Genomic DNA, 15297 nt, shown 5'->3' on the forward strand with positions numbered 1-15297 from the left:
AACTTGAAGTGTTTTCTGTGTATTGGCTTAGATAAAACAAGTGGCTGTGATTTAAATACCTCCTGATCCAGTAGACAACCCTTTGGATGTGTCCACCTGGTTTGAATTTAACACAGCTTCTCTCCGGCCTCCCTTCAGCCTCATATGTTTGATTAAACTGTTCTGGACCATGTTGCCACGTTTTAGGAAACAAGCATTGAGCCTCTTTTCCCCACATGTGGCTTGGTTTTAAAGTGTATTCATTCAAGTAGAGGAGCTAACTTGGACCTTGGAGTTGTATGAGATCTGGATTTGAATTCTGCTCTGCTACCTTAAACAGAATGGCTTTTCTGAGCCTCTTTCATTGTCCTTAAGACAAGAATGATTGTATCAGGATTTATAACAGCCTTGTGTGTAAAGCTCTGTGTGTCTTTCTCTCCAGCTCCTCCTGATACCAGCATCTATGTTGAACCCATCACTGAGGAGCGAGCAGCAAAAACTCTGTACCGCATTGAACTATTGAGGAAAATCCGTGAGCAGGTGCTCAGATGTCCTCAGCTGCACGAGCGCCTCCAGCTTTGCAGGCCCAGTCTCTACCTCCCAGTCTGGTGGGAGTGTGGGAAACATGATCGAGACCTGCTCATTGGCACGGCCAAACATGGGCTCAACCGCACGGACTATTACATCATGAATGACCCGCAGCTGTCCTTCCTCGATGCCTATAGAAACTATGCCCAACACAAAAGAACTGACACTCAGACACCTGGAAATCTCTGTTGCTTTTACCAGAGCAATTCTAAACTGTATGAGTCTCTTACTTATACCCCAGTGAGTAGGACTTCAGAGTCTCTTGAAAGTGAGCCAGAGAATCTAACAAAAATAGACAGTAGGGACAGTCACCTCTGCCTGCCTGAGGGCGGCTTACCTGATATAACATGCGAAAACTTCGTTTCCAAAGTTCAGGAGGTCATTTCTCTCGACCATGATGAGAGCTTACTGCCTGAATCCTTGGAGAACATGATATATGGTAAGACAGGACTCAACCAAGAGCCATACTCTTTCCATGAGGCCCCAAGTACCAACTCACAGCCCAGGAAAAGTACTGTCACCATCTCAGACACCAGAGATGAGAGCTGCCAGCCCGCTAGCATTGAGGCAGAAATCACTTCAGCCTCCTCGCTCATGAGCAGCTTAGAAGCGGGAGTAGCTAAAATGAACATTAAAAATGGAAAACATTTGTTGGTATCTATTTCAAAAGAAGGGGAACCCTGCTGCAGTGAGACAGGACGGAGACCTGAAAGCATAAGCCACCTAGAGGCCAAATGCTTAGCTTCCCCTACCTTAGATACAGGACATGAAAGTGGGTTTGTAGATCTATGCAGCCTTAGCGTCTGTGACTCCAAAAGAAACCTTTCATCAGATCAGCAATTAATTGATTTATTAGAAAATAAGAGTTTAGAAAGTAAGTTGGTTTTGAGTCAGAACCAGAGTGATGAGGAAGAGGAAGAAAATGAGGACGAAACCTTAGCCATAGTAGCAAGCACTGCAGAAAAGCCAGAGATCTTGCATTTCACCAAGTCCACTGCAAACATCCCAAGGGGAAAGAACCTGAGCTTCCACCAGGATGAAGCCAAGAGAGGAAGCCTGGAGGTGGTAAGCCAGACTCCTGGACCACAGAGAGCCTTTGCTCCCTCAGCCAATCATTGTCACTGCAAACACATTGAAAGGTGGGCACATAGCCTGGGGAGTGAGGAATCTGAAATAGAGAAACCCAAGGTGTATCAGCCAGACCTATACAGAAGCAAAGCCAATAATACCACAATGGAAGGTGAGCCTGCTGTTACTCCAACAGAGCCGTTTAAACTGAAGCATGAGCTTTTGAAAGAACCATGGAGAGAGAGTACAGAGGGGGGAAAGAGATTCTCCATGTATGCTGCTGAGGGAAGTGAACCCAAACCAGAAGACATGGATTTTGAGAATAAAGATGATTATGAAAAAGATGGAACCTGCCACAGTCAAGGTACAGTATGCAGAACTATGTATTCATACAATGGGAAAGGAGGTGCTGGGGGGAGCCACAATCACTAGTTTTAACTCCTAAAATGGACCTGCCCACCTTCACCATGTGTGGGTAAAACCCAAGACCTGAAAATTCAGCAGAGTAGTTCAGCCATGATCACCCCAGAAAACTGGGGGTGATTGTGGACAGGCTCAGTGCCTCTACTGCATTGTCCATGTTACCTAGCAGGGACTGTGTATGTGTATACAGAAGATGCAAACTGGCACCCAGGGAATGCTCTGTTCCTGCTCTCGATGAATTGAGCTAGCTGAAGTAGAACAGCTTTGAGACGTAAGAGACTTGCAACTAATATAGGTGCCATTAATTTTCAGGAACTCCAAAAATACAAGTCAAGTTGGCCTTTGTTGAGGTGAGCATAGAAAGCAGTTTTTCGTGTCATCGTCAAAACCCTGTGCTTTTTGTCAGGGCATCTGTGTTAGGTTTCTTTTAGACCTGAACACAAATAAAAGTAACTGTAAACAACTAAACAACTGAAAACATAGATTTAATCTTTTTAAATAGGGAAAAGTGGGGACTCAGGTTAGAAGGAACGTCATGCCTGGTGTGGTGGTGCACACCTTTAATCCCAGCACTTAGGAGGCAGAGGCAGGTGGATCTCTTGAGTTCAAAATCAACAAGGTCTATACAGTGAGACTCTGTCTCAAAAAAAAACATTTTTTTTTTTTAATGTTAAGAAATCTGGGTGACTCTGAAATCCTTTATGGGAACATACCTTGATGAGGGAGACACCAAGAAGGCATGTGAGGATGAACAAAGTAGATCATTATTTTTGCCATTATCTGATACTGACTGTGGTACTCCAGGAGTGAGACAGGCATGACCTCTATTGAGGGGGAAGAGAAAAGCCTGACCATCTTGGATCGTGTAGCTTCTTTTTGTTTTTTAATTTTTATTTGTGTATTTGTGTTTGGTATTTGTGTATGTACACATTAAGTATGGGTGCACTCAGCTCTGCGTTTGTGTTTGGAGCCAAAGGTTGATCACTCTTCACGTTATTTTTTGAGAGAGGGTCTCTCACTGTATCTGGAGCTCACCTTCAGCCTGAATGGCAGTGAGCCTCTGGGATCAACCTGTCTCCACAGATTTCCCAGCACTGTGGTTAGGCCACCATGCCAGCTTCTGTGTGGTTTTGGGGAATCCAAGTCCTCCTGCTTCCATGGTAACTTTGCAGTTGTTTGCCCACTGAACCATTTCCCCAACCCATATAGCCATTTTTTTTAACTCCCACCTTTAGTTTTTATCATTGTGGTTATTGTAATGGTATGTACGCAAGTTAAAATTTACATAGTAGCTACAGTAAGGACTTGGAAACTGAGCTGAAAATGACTTCATGGACTGTGGCCAAGCCAGGCCAAGAGAACCTGTCTGTGACCCTGTTCCTTTGTACCTGAGCCAGCAAAAATGCTATGTATCAAATTATAAGACTCATATCTCTTTTTGGACCCTGTTGTGGTAGATAAATAAATCACCAAAAAGATGACATATTGAAAACTCAGACAAATGAGCACAGGTAAATAAAAGCTAGAGGAGAGGGAAAGTTCTGCCTTCCTGTGGCAGCAAGCAGGGGGCCAGTAAGGCTGGTAGCTTTGTGATTAAGATAAGCGCTGGCACCAATATAAACCCTGAAGGGCACTGCCTACAGAGGTGTAAAAGAGGTAGTGCAGAGGAGTTAGCCCACTCAGTAAACTAGAAGCCCTGAAGTCCTGACAGCAATAGCTCACTAGTGCTCCTTCAGGATTCTCCCCTTGCTTCAGAGCAGCGCCTCTCACTGCTGGCAACAGTGAGTTGCAGGCCAGCCAGGCTACAGAGTGAGACCTTGTCTCAAATATTTGGCCTTTACTTAAGCCATCAGCAAAGCTCATGACTCGTGTTGGGAGGTTTGTGACTTCATCCTTTTTTTAGCATCATCCTCTTGGTTTATCACATTTCATACCTCCTTTCAGCTGTCAAAATATCAGTGTTTAGGATCATCTTGTCCGCTAAGCTAGCAAGGAATGTTTAGGTAGTCTTAGATGACAACATGCCTCAGTGGCCCTAAGCAGGATTTGCCTCTGTGGTTTAACTAACTTAGTTCTCCTAAAAATAGAAGACATGCAATTTATAATTGATTTAAAATTAGCACTGAGTGGACTAATTAAAGACAGATGAGATAGACAGATTAAAATGTCCAGACCCCTCAAGTCACTAGCATTTTCCAAATATCTAGTTTTTTGTTTGTTTTTTAACCTATCTTTGCAGACTACCCAGGGAAGTACTGTGAGGACGAGAGTAAGAGTTCGGCATCAGGCATTGCAGGAGAACTTGGGGAAGAGGCACAGGAAGTACGGGCCCCCACCATTGCTCAGCTGCTGCAGGAGAAAACCCTCTATTCCTTCTCAGAATGGCCAAAGGTATCTCCAGAGTTTTCATCCTCCACTCAGGCTGTTCCTTTGCATTAGACCTTATAAAATACTTCTGCCAGCTTTGTGCTTTGAACATTGAAGGTGATACACTCAGAAAAAGAAAAAGAAAAAAATTTATCAGACTAATTAAACCATAAGCAGAAAATGTCAAGTTGTCCTTGGTTGGTCATAACACTGCAGATTTGTCCCTTATTGTCCAGACTGTGACATTTATACATTGTGTCCTGAGTGTATCCTTTCTGGTCAGCTCCTTGTGAAAAGCCCCTACTCAGGGACTTTGCAGACGTGGGGAACTTGAAACTTATTCCTCAGAGCTGCTCTTCTTTTCCCCAGGATCGTGTGATAATTAACCGCCTAGATAATATTTGCCATGTGGTGTTAAAGGGGAAGTGGCCCTGCAGCCAACAGTATGAGCCCTCAAGTGCACTGCCCACGCCAGTGTTAACCAGCAGTGCAGGTTCTCGAAACAGCCTCTCAGAGCCAGAAGCAGCAGAACACGGCTTCAGCAATGGTGCGGCATTGGCAGCCCAGATCCAGAAGGTAAGGTTATGCCTGGTGTGGGCTACCAAAGAACAGTAGCCACATCCCACTTTCTCATTGAGTCATTTATTCAAGAAGTATTTAGGGGTTCCTGTTTGGTTTGGGTTTTTTTAATCAGGTACTTAGTGTTAATTAGGACTCTGGATCTTCTTCTGTAGACTGTGGAGAACTATTAAAAGTTTTGATACAAGCCAGGGGTTGGGGTGTGCACATACCATTAATTCCAGCACTCAGGACACAGCGGCAGGTGGATCTATATGAGTTTGAGGCCAGCCTGGTCTACAGAATGGCATCCAGGACAGCCAGGCTATACAAAAAGAAACCCTGTGGGGGTGGGGAGTTGTTTAAAAAGAAGTTTCAGTAAAAAGAAGTATGAAGTAAAAGCAGGGTTTTATACCTAAACTAGAGCCTGCATGTTGTCAGGGGAAGCAAAGGAGAAAGAGCGTGCATCATGCCAAGTAAGGATGCTGCAGAGAAAGTGTTCTAGACTACAGGTTAGAGAAAGAAGAAAAAGGAATAAACTTGGCAGCCATGATGAGCAGAGGATGGGTGTCTCTAAGTCTTTACAGGAAGAGGGTGGTAGAAGATACTAGTTATGAGATCAAGGCAGACGGGGGTTTATACCGAAGGAGGTGAGTGATTTAAAAGTTTTTAGCACACTGAATCTGATTTGACTGCACCTTAACCTCAGCCACAGACCTTGAAAAACTGCTGACTCTGACTAACTTGGTCTGGTGTGGCTTGGATATTGAGTTGCTTTTGTTTCAACTTCCTAAATGATTCTGATGTGCAGCTGAGGCTGAGAATTTCTGGGCTCAAGCTTACAACTACAGGTATAGTCTGGAAGCCTGTTAAAAGTATAGATCTACCAAAATAGACTCCAGATCTAATAAGCCACCTGTTAGTTTAACACTAGTATCTGGGAAGCCTTGAGGTCACAGAAAATAACTGGAAATAATACAAGGCCTGAGGAAATTAGGGCCGAGAGAAGAAACTGATGTTCGGCCACATAAGTTGCATTCAAATTTTTTGCCATGTGTGTTCACAGGAGAGCTTCTTAGCCCCAGTATTCACAAAAGAGGAACAAAAACACAGACGTCCCTATGAGTTTGAAGTGGAAAGGGATGCCAAAGCTCGGAACCTGGAACAATACTCTGCCACCCAGGGGCGTTCCCCCATTGTCCTCAATGGCTGGCATGGGGAGTCAGCTATAGACCTCTCCTGCTCATCAGAGGGGTCCCCAGGAGCCACATCCCCTTTCCCAGTGAGCGCCAGTACCCCTAAGATTGGGGCTATTGGTTCACTTCAAGGAGCCCTTGGTATGGACTTGTCTGGAATTCTGCAAGCTGGCCTAATCCACCCAGTAACTGGACAGATTGTCAATGGAAGCCTCAGGAGAGATGATGCCGCCATGAGAAGAAGAAGAGGGAGGCGAAAACATATGGAAGGAGGGATGGACCTCATCTTTTTGAAGGATCAAACACTTCAGGCTGGTATTTTGGTGAGTATATGAGGGTCGCTAGGTAAAAACCATTCTACACAGAGAAACAAGTTTATTTCTCAGAGATCAAATATTTTATTTATGGATCTTTTACACCTATTTAAGTTGTCCTTCTTGTTTTTCTGTCATTATGAAATGTCCTCCATCTTTTCTAGAATAGATAATACTAACCCATTGGTGGCCCTTAATATGCATGCAGCCTGGAAAAATGAACCAAAGTGTCTTATTTCAAATAGAAGCAACCCAAATCCTCCAGTGTTTCAAAAAAGAGCCAGTGATAGTTGAATGAGCAAGGTCAGGTGACAGGCAACATTCCTGAGGTATAATGAAGCTCTTTAGGGGTAGATTTGAGAGTGGGAGGTGGAAGGTTGATCCTCACTTTGGTGTTTGGCACTGATATGGGGCACACCACCAAACTATATTCTGGTCCTCTGTAGAGCATATGTAGACAGCTGCTGTGAGGAGTCCTGCAGATCACACAGAAACTGTGCATTCTAGACTCAAAGAAGACCATGGGAGAGGTTGAGAGGAAATCTCTGGAGACTGTGTTTAGTGCCTGATATGTGTTGAGTTTTGGCATTTTTTAAAAATCTTGAGTCCTAAAAATTGATAACCACATTTCATAGTTTTTTTTTAATGAGTAATAACAGTATTTACTGAGTGCCTGCTGTATACCAAGTACTGTGTTCAGAGTTGTTAATAATTGGAGACTCACAACAACTCTATACAGTATGATTACCTGAAGTTTAAAAGCTTTTAAAAATGGCCATCAGTTGTTCAGCTGCTGAGTGACAGCAGGAAATCAGACCAAGGGCCTTGTTCTCCAGACACTGAGAACATCAGTGGTGAGCTGTTATTTGGGCTGTGTCTTCCTTTCGGGTTTTGTATATCATTTGAGAAGTGGAAGATGCATCTTTTTTCCCCTGTCTAGTTCTACACACTAGTTTGTTTAGTTTTGTGTTTTTCATTTTGATAGTCTGACATTTTATTTACATCTTTACCCCCCTCTCTTTTTCTTTTAAAGGGTGGCCAGGGGGGTGGTATCTCAGTATTGCTCAGGCTAGTCTCAGATTTGTGGGCTCACTTGAACCTCCTACCTCAGTCACTAGGATCAGTGGGACCCTCAGATCTACCAGTTGTGACGTCATTGGCCTGAGGTGTGTATGTATGGTGTGTGTGATAACATTCTTCAGGTAGCATTCACCTTTTTGGTTTTTTGAGATGGAGCTCTCGCTGGCCTGGAAACTTGCCAATTAGGCCAGGTTGGCTGGGCAGTGAGCCCAGAGGTCTCCCCGTGTCCACCTTCCCAGCTGTAGCATTACAAGCATGTGCCACCACCCAAGGTTTGGTTTTAAGTCTTGAGTTTTGGTAAGGGAGTTTAGATTTTTTTTTTAATGTATATGAGTGCTTTGCCTAAATGTTATATATGCACCGTGAATGTCTGGCCTCCAGAGTCCAGAAGAGGGCATCACATCCCTTGGAATTGGAGTTACAGACAGTTAAGGGCTGGCATGTAGGTTCGAGAAGAATAGCCAGTGCTCTTAATCACTGAGCCATCTTTGAGCCACCTCCCCTGCCACCTACATGCTGAGAGAGTGTGCTGTCTCCCCAGTGTTAAAGGCATGTGCTTATTTTCTAGAAATAGAAAGCAGTGATTTATTCCAAAGGAATGTCTGCTAGGGAAAAAAAAAAATCTCTGGATAATTTCTAAATTTGTTGATATAAGCATTATCAGCACTATTGTAGGGTTTATCAGACCTGTCGTGGGTGCTGGTGATTCAGAGCTGAATAGACACAGTCAAACCACAGAGGAGGAACAGGTGAGCAAGCCCCAGCATGGAAATTTCTGGGATGTGAGAAATCTGAACAAACTGCTGGACAGAGGAGGCAGTGCGTAGGATAATGAGTGATGGTGACAAAGGAGTGGAGCGTGAGGATGGCAGTCAAGCCTGCTGAGTAGGCAGGGTAGAGAGCATTCCAGTGGCAAACACGTAGCATGTGTAAGAGCAGCGAGGAGACGGTGGCTCAGTGGGCTGAAATTCAAGCATCCAGTAGCGATGATGGGGTGGGAGCAGCTGGAGCAGTCGAAGAACACGTACATGCTCTATAGTAGAGCCATGTAGAGATGGGTGTTCAGGAGCTCGTTGCATCCCGCCATGATTATCTACACATACTCATTTTTTTTTCCCCCATAATTCAGGAAGTCCATGAAGATGCAGGACAGGCTGCCCTGAGCACCACACACCCTGAAGGACCAGGAGCTGCTCCCTCAGCTCCTGAGCCAACAGCAGCATCCAGTAACCAGGCTGAGAAAGCTGTTCCCAGCAAGAGCCTCCTTGACTGGCTACGGCAGCAGGCTGACTACTCCTTGGACGTTCCTAGCTTTGGGGCAGTAAGTATTGGCTGTTGCTACCCCAGACCACTGTTAGCTCACTGCTAACTTGGATCAGTTTTTGCCGAGGGTGGAAGCTTTTTGGAAGAAATATGTGTTAACTGAGAATATCATTTTAAGGATTGTTTTGTTTTGTTTTTGTTGTTTGTTTTAGTTTTTAAAGTTTAAATTCTGGCTAAATCCTATGATAACAGAAATTGCAAGAGCATACCACCAAGTAGACATGCGAAAGTTGTAAGGACAGACTTGACTTAAGTTTACTCAACTCTCTAATATCTCCCTAGAAATGACCACACAGCATTGTAAGTTCACAGAGAAATCCTTAGGTTGTATAAATTCTACCCCTTGAAACTTTTTCCCAGTTTAGTGTACTGGTACTTCTGCGGCTCTGTTCTTGCAGTTGCTCTGGTGGGCTTTCCGTTCAAGTCACCTTGATGCCTTTGCTGTGTCCTCCCAGTTAGGAACCGTAGCAGGGCTCCTGCACACTGGTGTTCAGTCTTGGTTCTTCCTTTCTTCTTGCTCATGTGCCCACCACCAGCTGAGTCACGAGATACATAGACAGAGAGCACACAGGAGCACAGATCGCGGGTACACTCCCATGAGAGCTGCAGAACCAGCTAGTCGGTCACAGTGAAGAGACTTCGAAGGGCGGGAGTGCTTCCACAGTGCCCTGGGAAGCTGGGAAGTCCGCTCCAGGCCCCAGTGAAGGGCATGGGCCCACACAGCTTGTTTTCCAGCGGCTGTTGGAGTCCTGACTTCCTCGAGAGAGGTTAAGTGAGGGTTGGTAGTAGAGGGCTGTGGAAAGCGCCACTGGGGAGAAAAGAAAAAAAAAACTTGCTCCACCCATATCAGACTGTGGCAGAATGTTTTGTAACATTTTTCTCCACTAACCTCCTAGAGTTTTTCAGACAAACCCAAGCAGAGGAGACCACGCTGCAAAGACCCTGGAAAATTAGACATCAGCTCTCTAAGTGGAGAAGAGAGGGTTCCTGCCGTCCCCAAGGAGCCGGGGCTGAGGGTAGGAAGAGGGCCTTGGGTGTGGGAGCAAGGGGATCATCTTGATTATGCCATGCCTTGCACACTTGAGAGAAAGCCCTGCTGAGCAGTGGGTAGCTGGATGGCGTTTCCCCAGAGGACAAGAGGCCAGCGCAGAAAGCTTAAACCGCAGTAAGTGCCACAGACCTGTCAAGCGGCTGCGTGTCTCCTGAGCTTATGTTTTCCATCTTCACCTCCTAAACACTTTGTTAAACCTATCTGTACAGTTACAAGGGATGAAAACCTTAGCTCTGGACAGCAGTCTGCTGTTTCCAGTTTAATAGATGCCATCATGGAAGCTCATGTCTTACCTAAGTTTTTAATGACCATTTAAGTAACAACGTTTCTTCCTAGTGCTTCTGGACTGGCAATGAAAACCAGCTGACTCTAAGCACTGCCCTTTTCCTATTATAGAATCATAAGACTGGAACCAGCTTCAAAGACATCCGCAGAATACTTGCAGAGTCTAACGAATCCAAGTTAATTATAGTTTACAGATGGATACAAGTTTGGACTAGGAGAGTCCTAACCTCTAGGGGGCGACAGTGATATTTCACTTGAGAAATATTGGCCAGTGAGTGCACTGCATATCTTGGGTATTTTATCTGTAGTGCATCACAGAGAGGAGCTTCTAGAAATTCCTGTAAAGACATTTGCTCTTCCTCGGCTCTTCCATAAGTGCAAGGACACTATCCACCTCTTTAGCCAACTATAGCATTCCCTGCATCAGCTTCTTTGGTAGGATTGCCAGTGTGATTTCTTATTTCTACTGCAAACACCCTAGTCATTCCTCTGGAGAAAAGGAGTTGTCACTGGCTTTGTTACTCACCCAGCAGCTCCATGGACAACTGCCTTCACTCATCTTTATCTGCTGCCACAGCTGCTTCAGGGCAGGCTTGGTCAGTCCCTCAAATCTGTCACATTGGAAGGTTTTCCTCCCTTCCTATCCCTGTTCCTTTCCTTGCTCTCAGAATGGCTGTTCTTAGACCATGTGTTACCATGTGGCCCTGCTTCTGTTTCTATTCTACCTTTGCACGCCCAGTCTTTTTCCTGTGCCTCAGCACGTAGTGTCTTGAGAAAGGTCAGGAAGAGACCTCCAGTTACTGCCTTGACCTGATCCCTGAGCTGTTGGCTTACAGACATGCCATTGGCCACCTTGCTTCTTTCTACAAGCCCAGCAGTTTCCCTTGTATTCCCTGGAAATCAGTGCTCATTACTCCTTCACAAACACTGACCTCTTGCCAGCAAGCCCATTTCCAGTCTTGCAAGGCAATCTCTAAGGTGCGTCTCCTCCCTTTATGAAATGACATTCCCTGCATCTGAGGCCCTTTTTCTACACTGATGCAAGAATAGGAAGTTTTTGTCTACCTGGCTTTTAGGGCTGCCAGTCTTCCCAACACATAGGTAGGCAGTGGTTCTCTACAGCTCTTCCAGGACTTACTGACTCTTCTCTCCCAAAGGAAGTCTTAGACCATGTAAGCGGGTGTACCAAAAAGCTTATAAACAACAGAAACTTATTTCTCATAGTTCTCAAGGCTAATGAAGGTTAAGTATATAGTGAGGGTCCAATACTCACAACCACCTTGCTGCATCCTCACATGGGATGTGACAAGTAAGCTCCCTGGGATCTCTTTATGATCCCATTCATAATCCCATTCATAAGGACTTGGCCCCTATGATTCATCGCGTGTAAAACCGTCACCTCCCCCAGCTTTGGAGATAGGATTTTAACATACAGAGTCTAAGGCAGAAACTCCCTTCTCAAAATAGCTTAAGAACCATAAGGAACTTGGTTTGAGCTCAGAGTCTGGCTGTATGTGCTGAGGTTTGTCCGGCGTATGACACTAAGGGCAGTGAGACTCAGCTTTGCTCGTAAGCTGTGTCTGTACACACGTATTTAGTGTACAGAGAATGCCTTCTTTTGTTTGCTGTAGGTATGCTATCACTATCTAGCTGTCACCCCTGTCACACATGTGAGCGTTGATAGGATGTGCCATCACTTACACTCAGATTTTACTAGCGATTCCAAAAAATGTCCATATACTTGGCATTGTTTGGTTTGGTTTCGCTTTGCTTTGGGGATTTCTCAACATTCAGCTACTAGATCTCTTTTCACCCAATATTTGTTGGATAAGCCTTTGTAACAGTAATGAGACTGATTTGGTCATTTTTCTGTTGCTTCTACCCAAGAGTTTGAGGGTTGGAACAAATGCCATCATATATTGATGAAGCTGTTATCACATCAAAATGCCATGCAGTCATCTGGAAAGCAGCTTTGCCTGCACTGTTCCTTGAACACAGGCACTCTCTCCAGGCCTTCCCTGGAAGAGGAAACAGGTTTGCTCCCCAGGGTATAATTACCAGGGTGGAGAGCTGCCAAAGCCCGATTTGGCTGCTGTGTGTGGTCGCAGTGCTGATGGGAGGGCCACCTGTCTGTGGTGGGCAGCATCTGGGTGGCTGAAGTAGCTCTCTTCCACAGGAAGTGGTGAGGGCTGACTTCCTCTGGCAGTGATTTGTGCATTGCACATAAATCATTCTCTTCACATGGGATCTTCTGCTCTCTAGACCTGAAGAGAAAAGAACAGCATCCACCTCCCCCATCAAGCTCTCATTCCTCAGAGGACCCTGGGCTCTTACTGTATTTGCAACCCAGCAACGGCAGGGAGAGGATGCTTTTAGATGTCCTGGAGGCTGAGGAGGCCTCTGCACCTAGTGGGCAGGAGCAGAGAGGCCAGATCATAAATGAGTTAGTTAGCCCTTGATGCCCTGACAAGAAACTCTGTTTAAATTGTGGTAACGGTCTTACTTAGATCAGGTGGTTAGAAAATGGGATGTGGTGTTCTTATCAAATGCCAAGCCTGTTTTCTTCTGAACAGAAAGACTTTGGAGGTGGAATGTGCCCTTCACAGTGAACAGTGATGGAGGAATTAGAACGTGTGTGGTGTAGAGGGAAAAGACCGCCCCAGCACTTCCCCTTGGCTCTCTGCTGTAGGTGGTCTGCAGAGAAGGGGCCTCAGATAAGCTGTGAGATGCAGCCGTGCTTAGCAAGTGAGGCTATGGCCAAGTAAAGGGCCAGGATGGCATGGTGTAGACAGAAGTCCAGAGCAAGGTGGTTTACATCAGTGAACTTAAGACAGACTAGTAGAAAATCATCCTTTTAGTTAGATCCCCTTCTTCAGGTCTTGTTGTCTCTTTAGAAATAAGCAGTCAGGAGTTTATTTCTAGTGAATACCCAAAACCAGAGTGAGCCCTTGCCCAGCACTCCAGGACAAACCATCCTGGCATATTGCCAGTGGGTGGTCTTGTTGGGAACAGAGGTGCGTGGCACAGTTTAGTATGAAAAGAGCCTGGGTGCTCTTCCACTTAGTCCCTACCAGCTCTGCCTGCAGGGTCCTTGCTTCTCAGTTTAGAAAGGGAAGGACTCCTTATGTAACTGTTGAAGTGGCTCCTTCCAGGTCAATACTAAACTAAGGCTTTTTTAAGAAGTTCTTTCAGAGCTGCCATCATAAAGCTTTTTGTCAATGATAACTGTTTTTTTTAATCTGGAATATTCTTTAGGAAAGTGAAGGGATAAGCATAGCACTTCAAAAATAGCCTTCTGGGTATTCAGAAACATCTGAGTCACATGTCTGTGAATTGTTAGTTCTCTGTGATATGACACTGCCATACTGATGTGGTGTTTGAATAAGGTGAGATGAGGTGGTGAGATGAGTTGGGTTAGAGGCTGCTATACATTTCTGCTGCTCTTTCTGTCACCCCCTATTCCTGAGCACCTTCCTCTGGGCTGACCAATCCCTGTGGGGAGATAGATGCATCCTACGAGCTTCTCGTGGAACCTACCATGCCTGTTCCTACAGCCCACTGAGAGCCTGAAACAAGTGTCACCAATAGCCATGGCGACCCTTCAAGCAGAGCTCTGTTGAGTATTGTGAGGGTTCTAATTTTTAATAGTTTGGGGAGAAGAGGGTCGGAGAGAGCGATGGGAGATGCCAGAGCTGTGGGTAAAGTTCCAGTCTCAGGAGACTAATAAGAAGATCCCTTACCTGTTCCAAAGCCCAGTCTTCAGGCCCAGATACCCTTGCTTCCATGGCTTCCTCTTCATGTGCCACAGCTCCAGGTCCTGACAATAGGATTCCTCTGGCTCTTTGTTATCTGCTAGTAAGGTTTGCACCTCCACTTTTACCATTTTCTGCTCCATTGAGAAGTGTGGCCAGAACACTGCCTCTGATTCTCAGACTGGCTGTGGAGTCCAGCTTCTTCCTCTAGATCCTTGCTTTGCCCTCATTCCAGACTCTCAGGAAGAAGCACCAGATCAGCTCAGAGAGATGCTGGGCTCATCTTCACATGTGCAAGCTGTTCCACCACACTGCCTTGATGTGTCCAGTGGCACAAAACCCATCACTGGCACTTTGAACATTCTGGTTTCACCCTTGCAAGAGTTGAGGGAAGGTTGTAAAAAGAATGCCAGCTTTGTGACAGGACTGTAGGAAGGAGATACAGGGCAGTGGTGCCTCTCCTTTGTGTGTGGAAAAGAGCAGCTACCTACATGAAGGGGCTTTCCTTGTATCACCCTTCTGTATGAGAAAAGGCTGAGACTGCTCGACAACACACAGGTATTTTAATACTGAGGATCTGTATTACTTGACAAATTAACAGCAGAGAAGAGTTTAGGACAACAGAGAAAGGTCTATCTATGGCCCAGAGATTGCAAGCAGCAAATGGAGAGAGCAGTCACTCTTTCTATAGGGATTCATATCACCTGCAAAACGAATTCAGAGGTTAAGCTATTATAATTTCAATAGCTTCTGTAATTTCCTCTCTACAACCAGACCATGGGCCCCAAGGAGCAGGTTTTTGCTACAGCCTCCACCTCCCTTGCCACTGTGTACCCTCCTTGTCTCCACCATCAAGGCCTTGTGCTCATCTGTGGTTTGTGCTGTGGTCCTGATAAGGCATGGTGGGAATGGTCCGTGTGCTCAGTGCTAGAAGACATTATGAGTCTTAGGAGCTAAAATGCTGACTCTGGAGCTCTTTGCTAATTAAAAAATTGGAGAGTCCTTAATCCCAGCACTCAGGAGGCAGAAGTAGGCAGATCTCTGTGAGTTTAAGGCCAGCCTGATCTACATAGCAAGTTCCAAGACAGCCAGGGTTGTATGGACAGACCCTATCTCAAAAACAAACAAATTTGTGGAGGGGAGAACTCCAAAAAGAAGGAAAATATAGGGTCTTCCTTAAGGGGAACCAGAGCCTTATTTATTTGAGTGGCAGTGCCCAGCAGTGCTCAAGGTCCTTCATTTCTACAGCCTGTGTGTATACATCCCTTTTCATCTCCAGTCAGAACTTCCAGGGATTCAGAAAATTTGGGGAC

The 15297-nt window shown here is 45.4% G+C and overlaps 1 protein-coding gene across 1 annotated transcript in view; it reads left to right on the forward strand.

The window, feature by feature from the left end:
* The window catches only part of Chd6 (chromodomain helicase DNA binding protein 6), a 171224-nt gene that overhangs the window by 152097 nt on the left and 3830 nt on the right, over window positions 1–15297 (forward strand). The window contains exons 31-36 of the mRNA XM_060382903.1: window positions 422–1999; window positions 4298–4449; window positions 4795–5001; window positions 6050–6502; window positions 8703–8894; window positions 9793–9912. Coding sequence (XP_060238886.1) covers window positions 422–1999; window positions 4298–4449; window positions 4795–5001; window positions 6050–6502; window positions 8703–8894; window positions 9793–9912 — 2702 coding nt within the window. The remainder of the gene's footprint in view (window positions 1–421; window positions 2000–4297; window positions 4450–4794; window positions 5002–6049; window positions 6503–8702; window positions 8895–9792; window positions 9913–15297) is intronic.

The sequence above is a fragment of the Meriones unguiculatus genome, chromosome 4 (genome assembly GCF_030254825.1).
Source record: "Meriones unguiculatus strain TT.TT164.6M chromosome 4, Bangor_MerUng_6.1, whole genome shotgun sequence".
Taxonomy (NCBI): Eukaryota; Metazoa; Chordata; class Mammalia; order Rodentia; family Muridae; genus Meriones; species Meriones unguiculatus.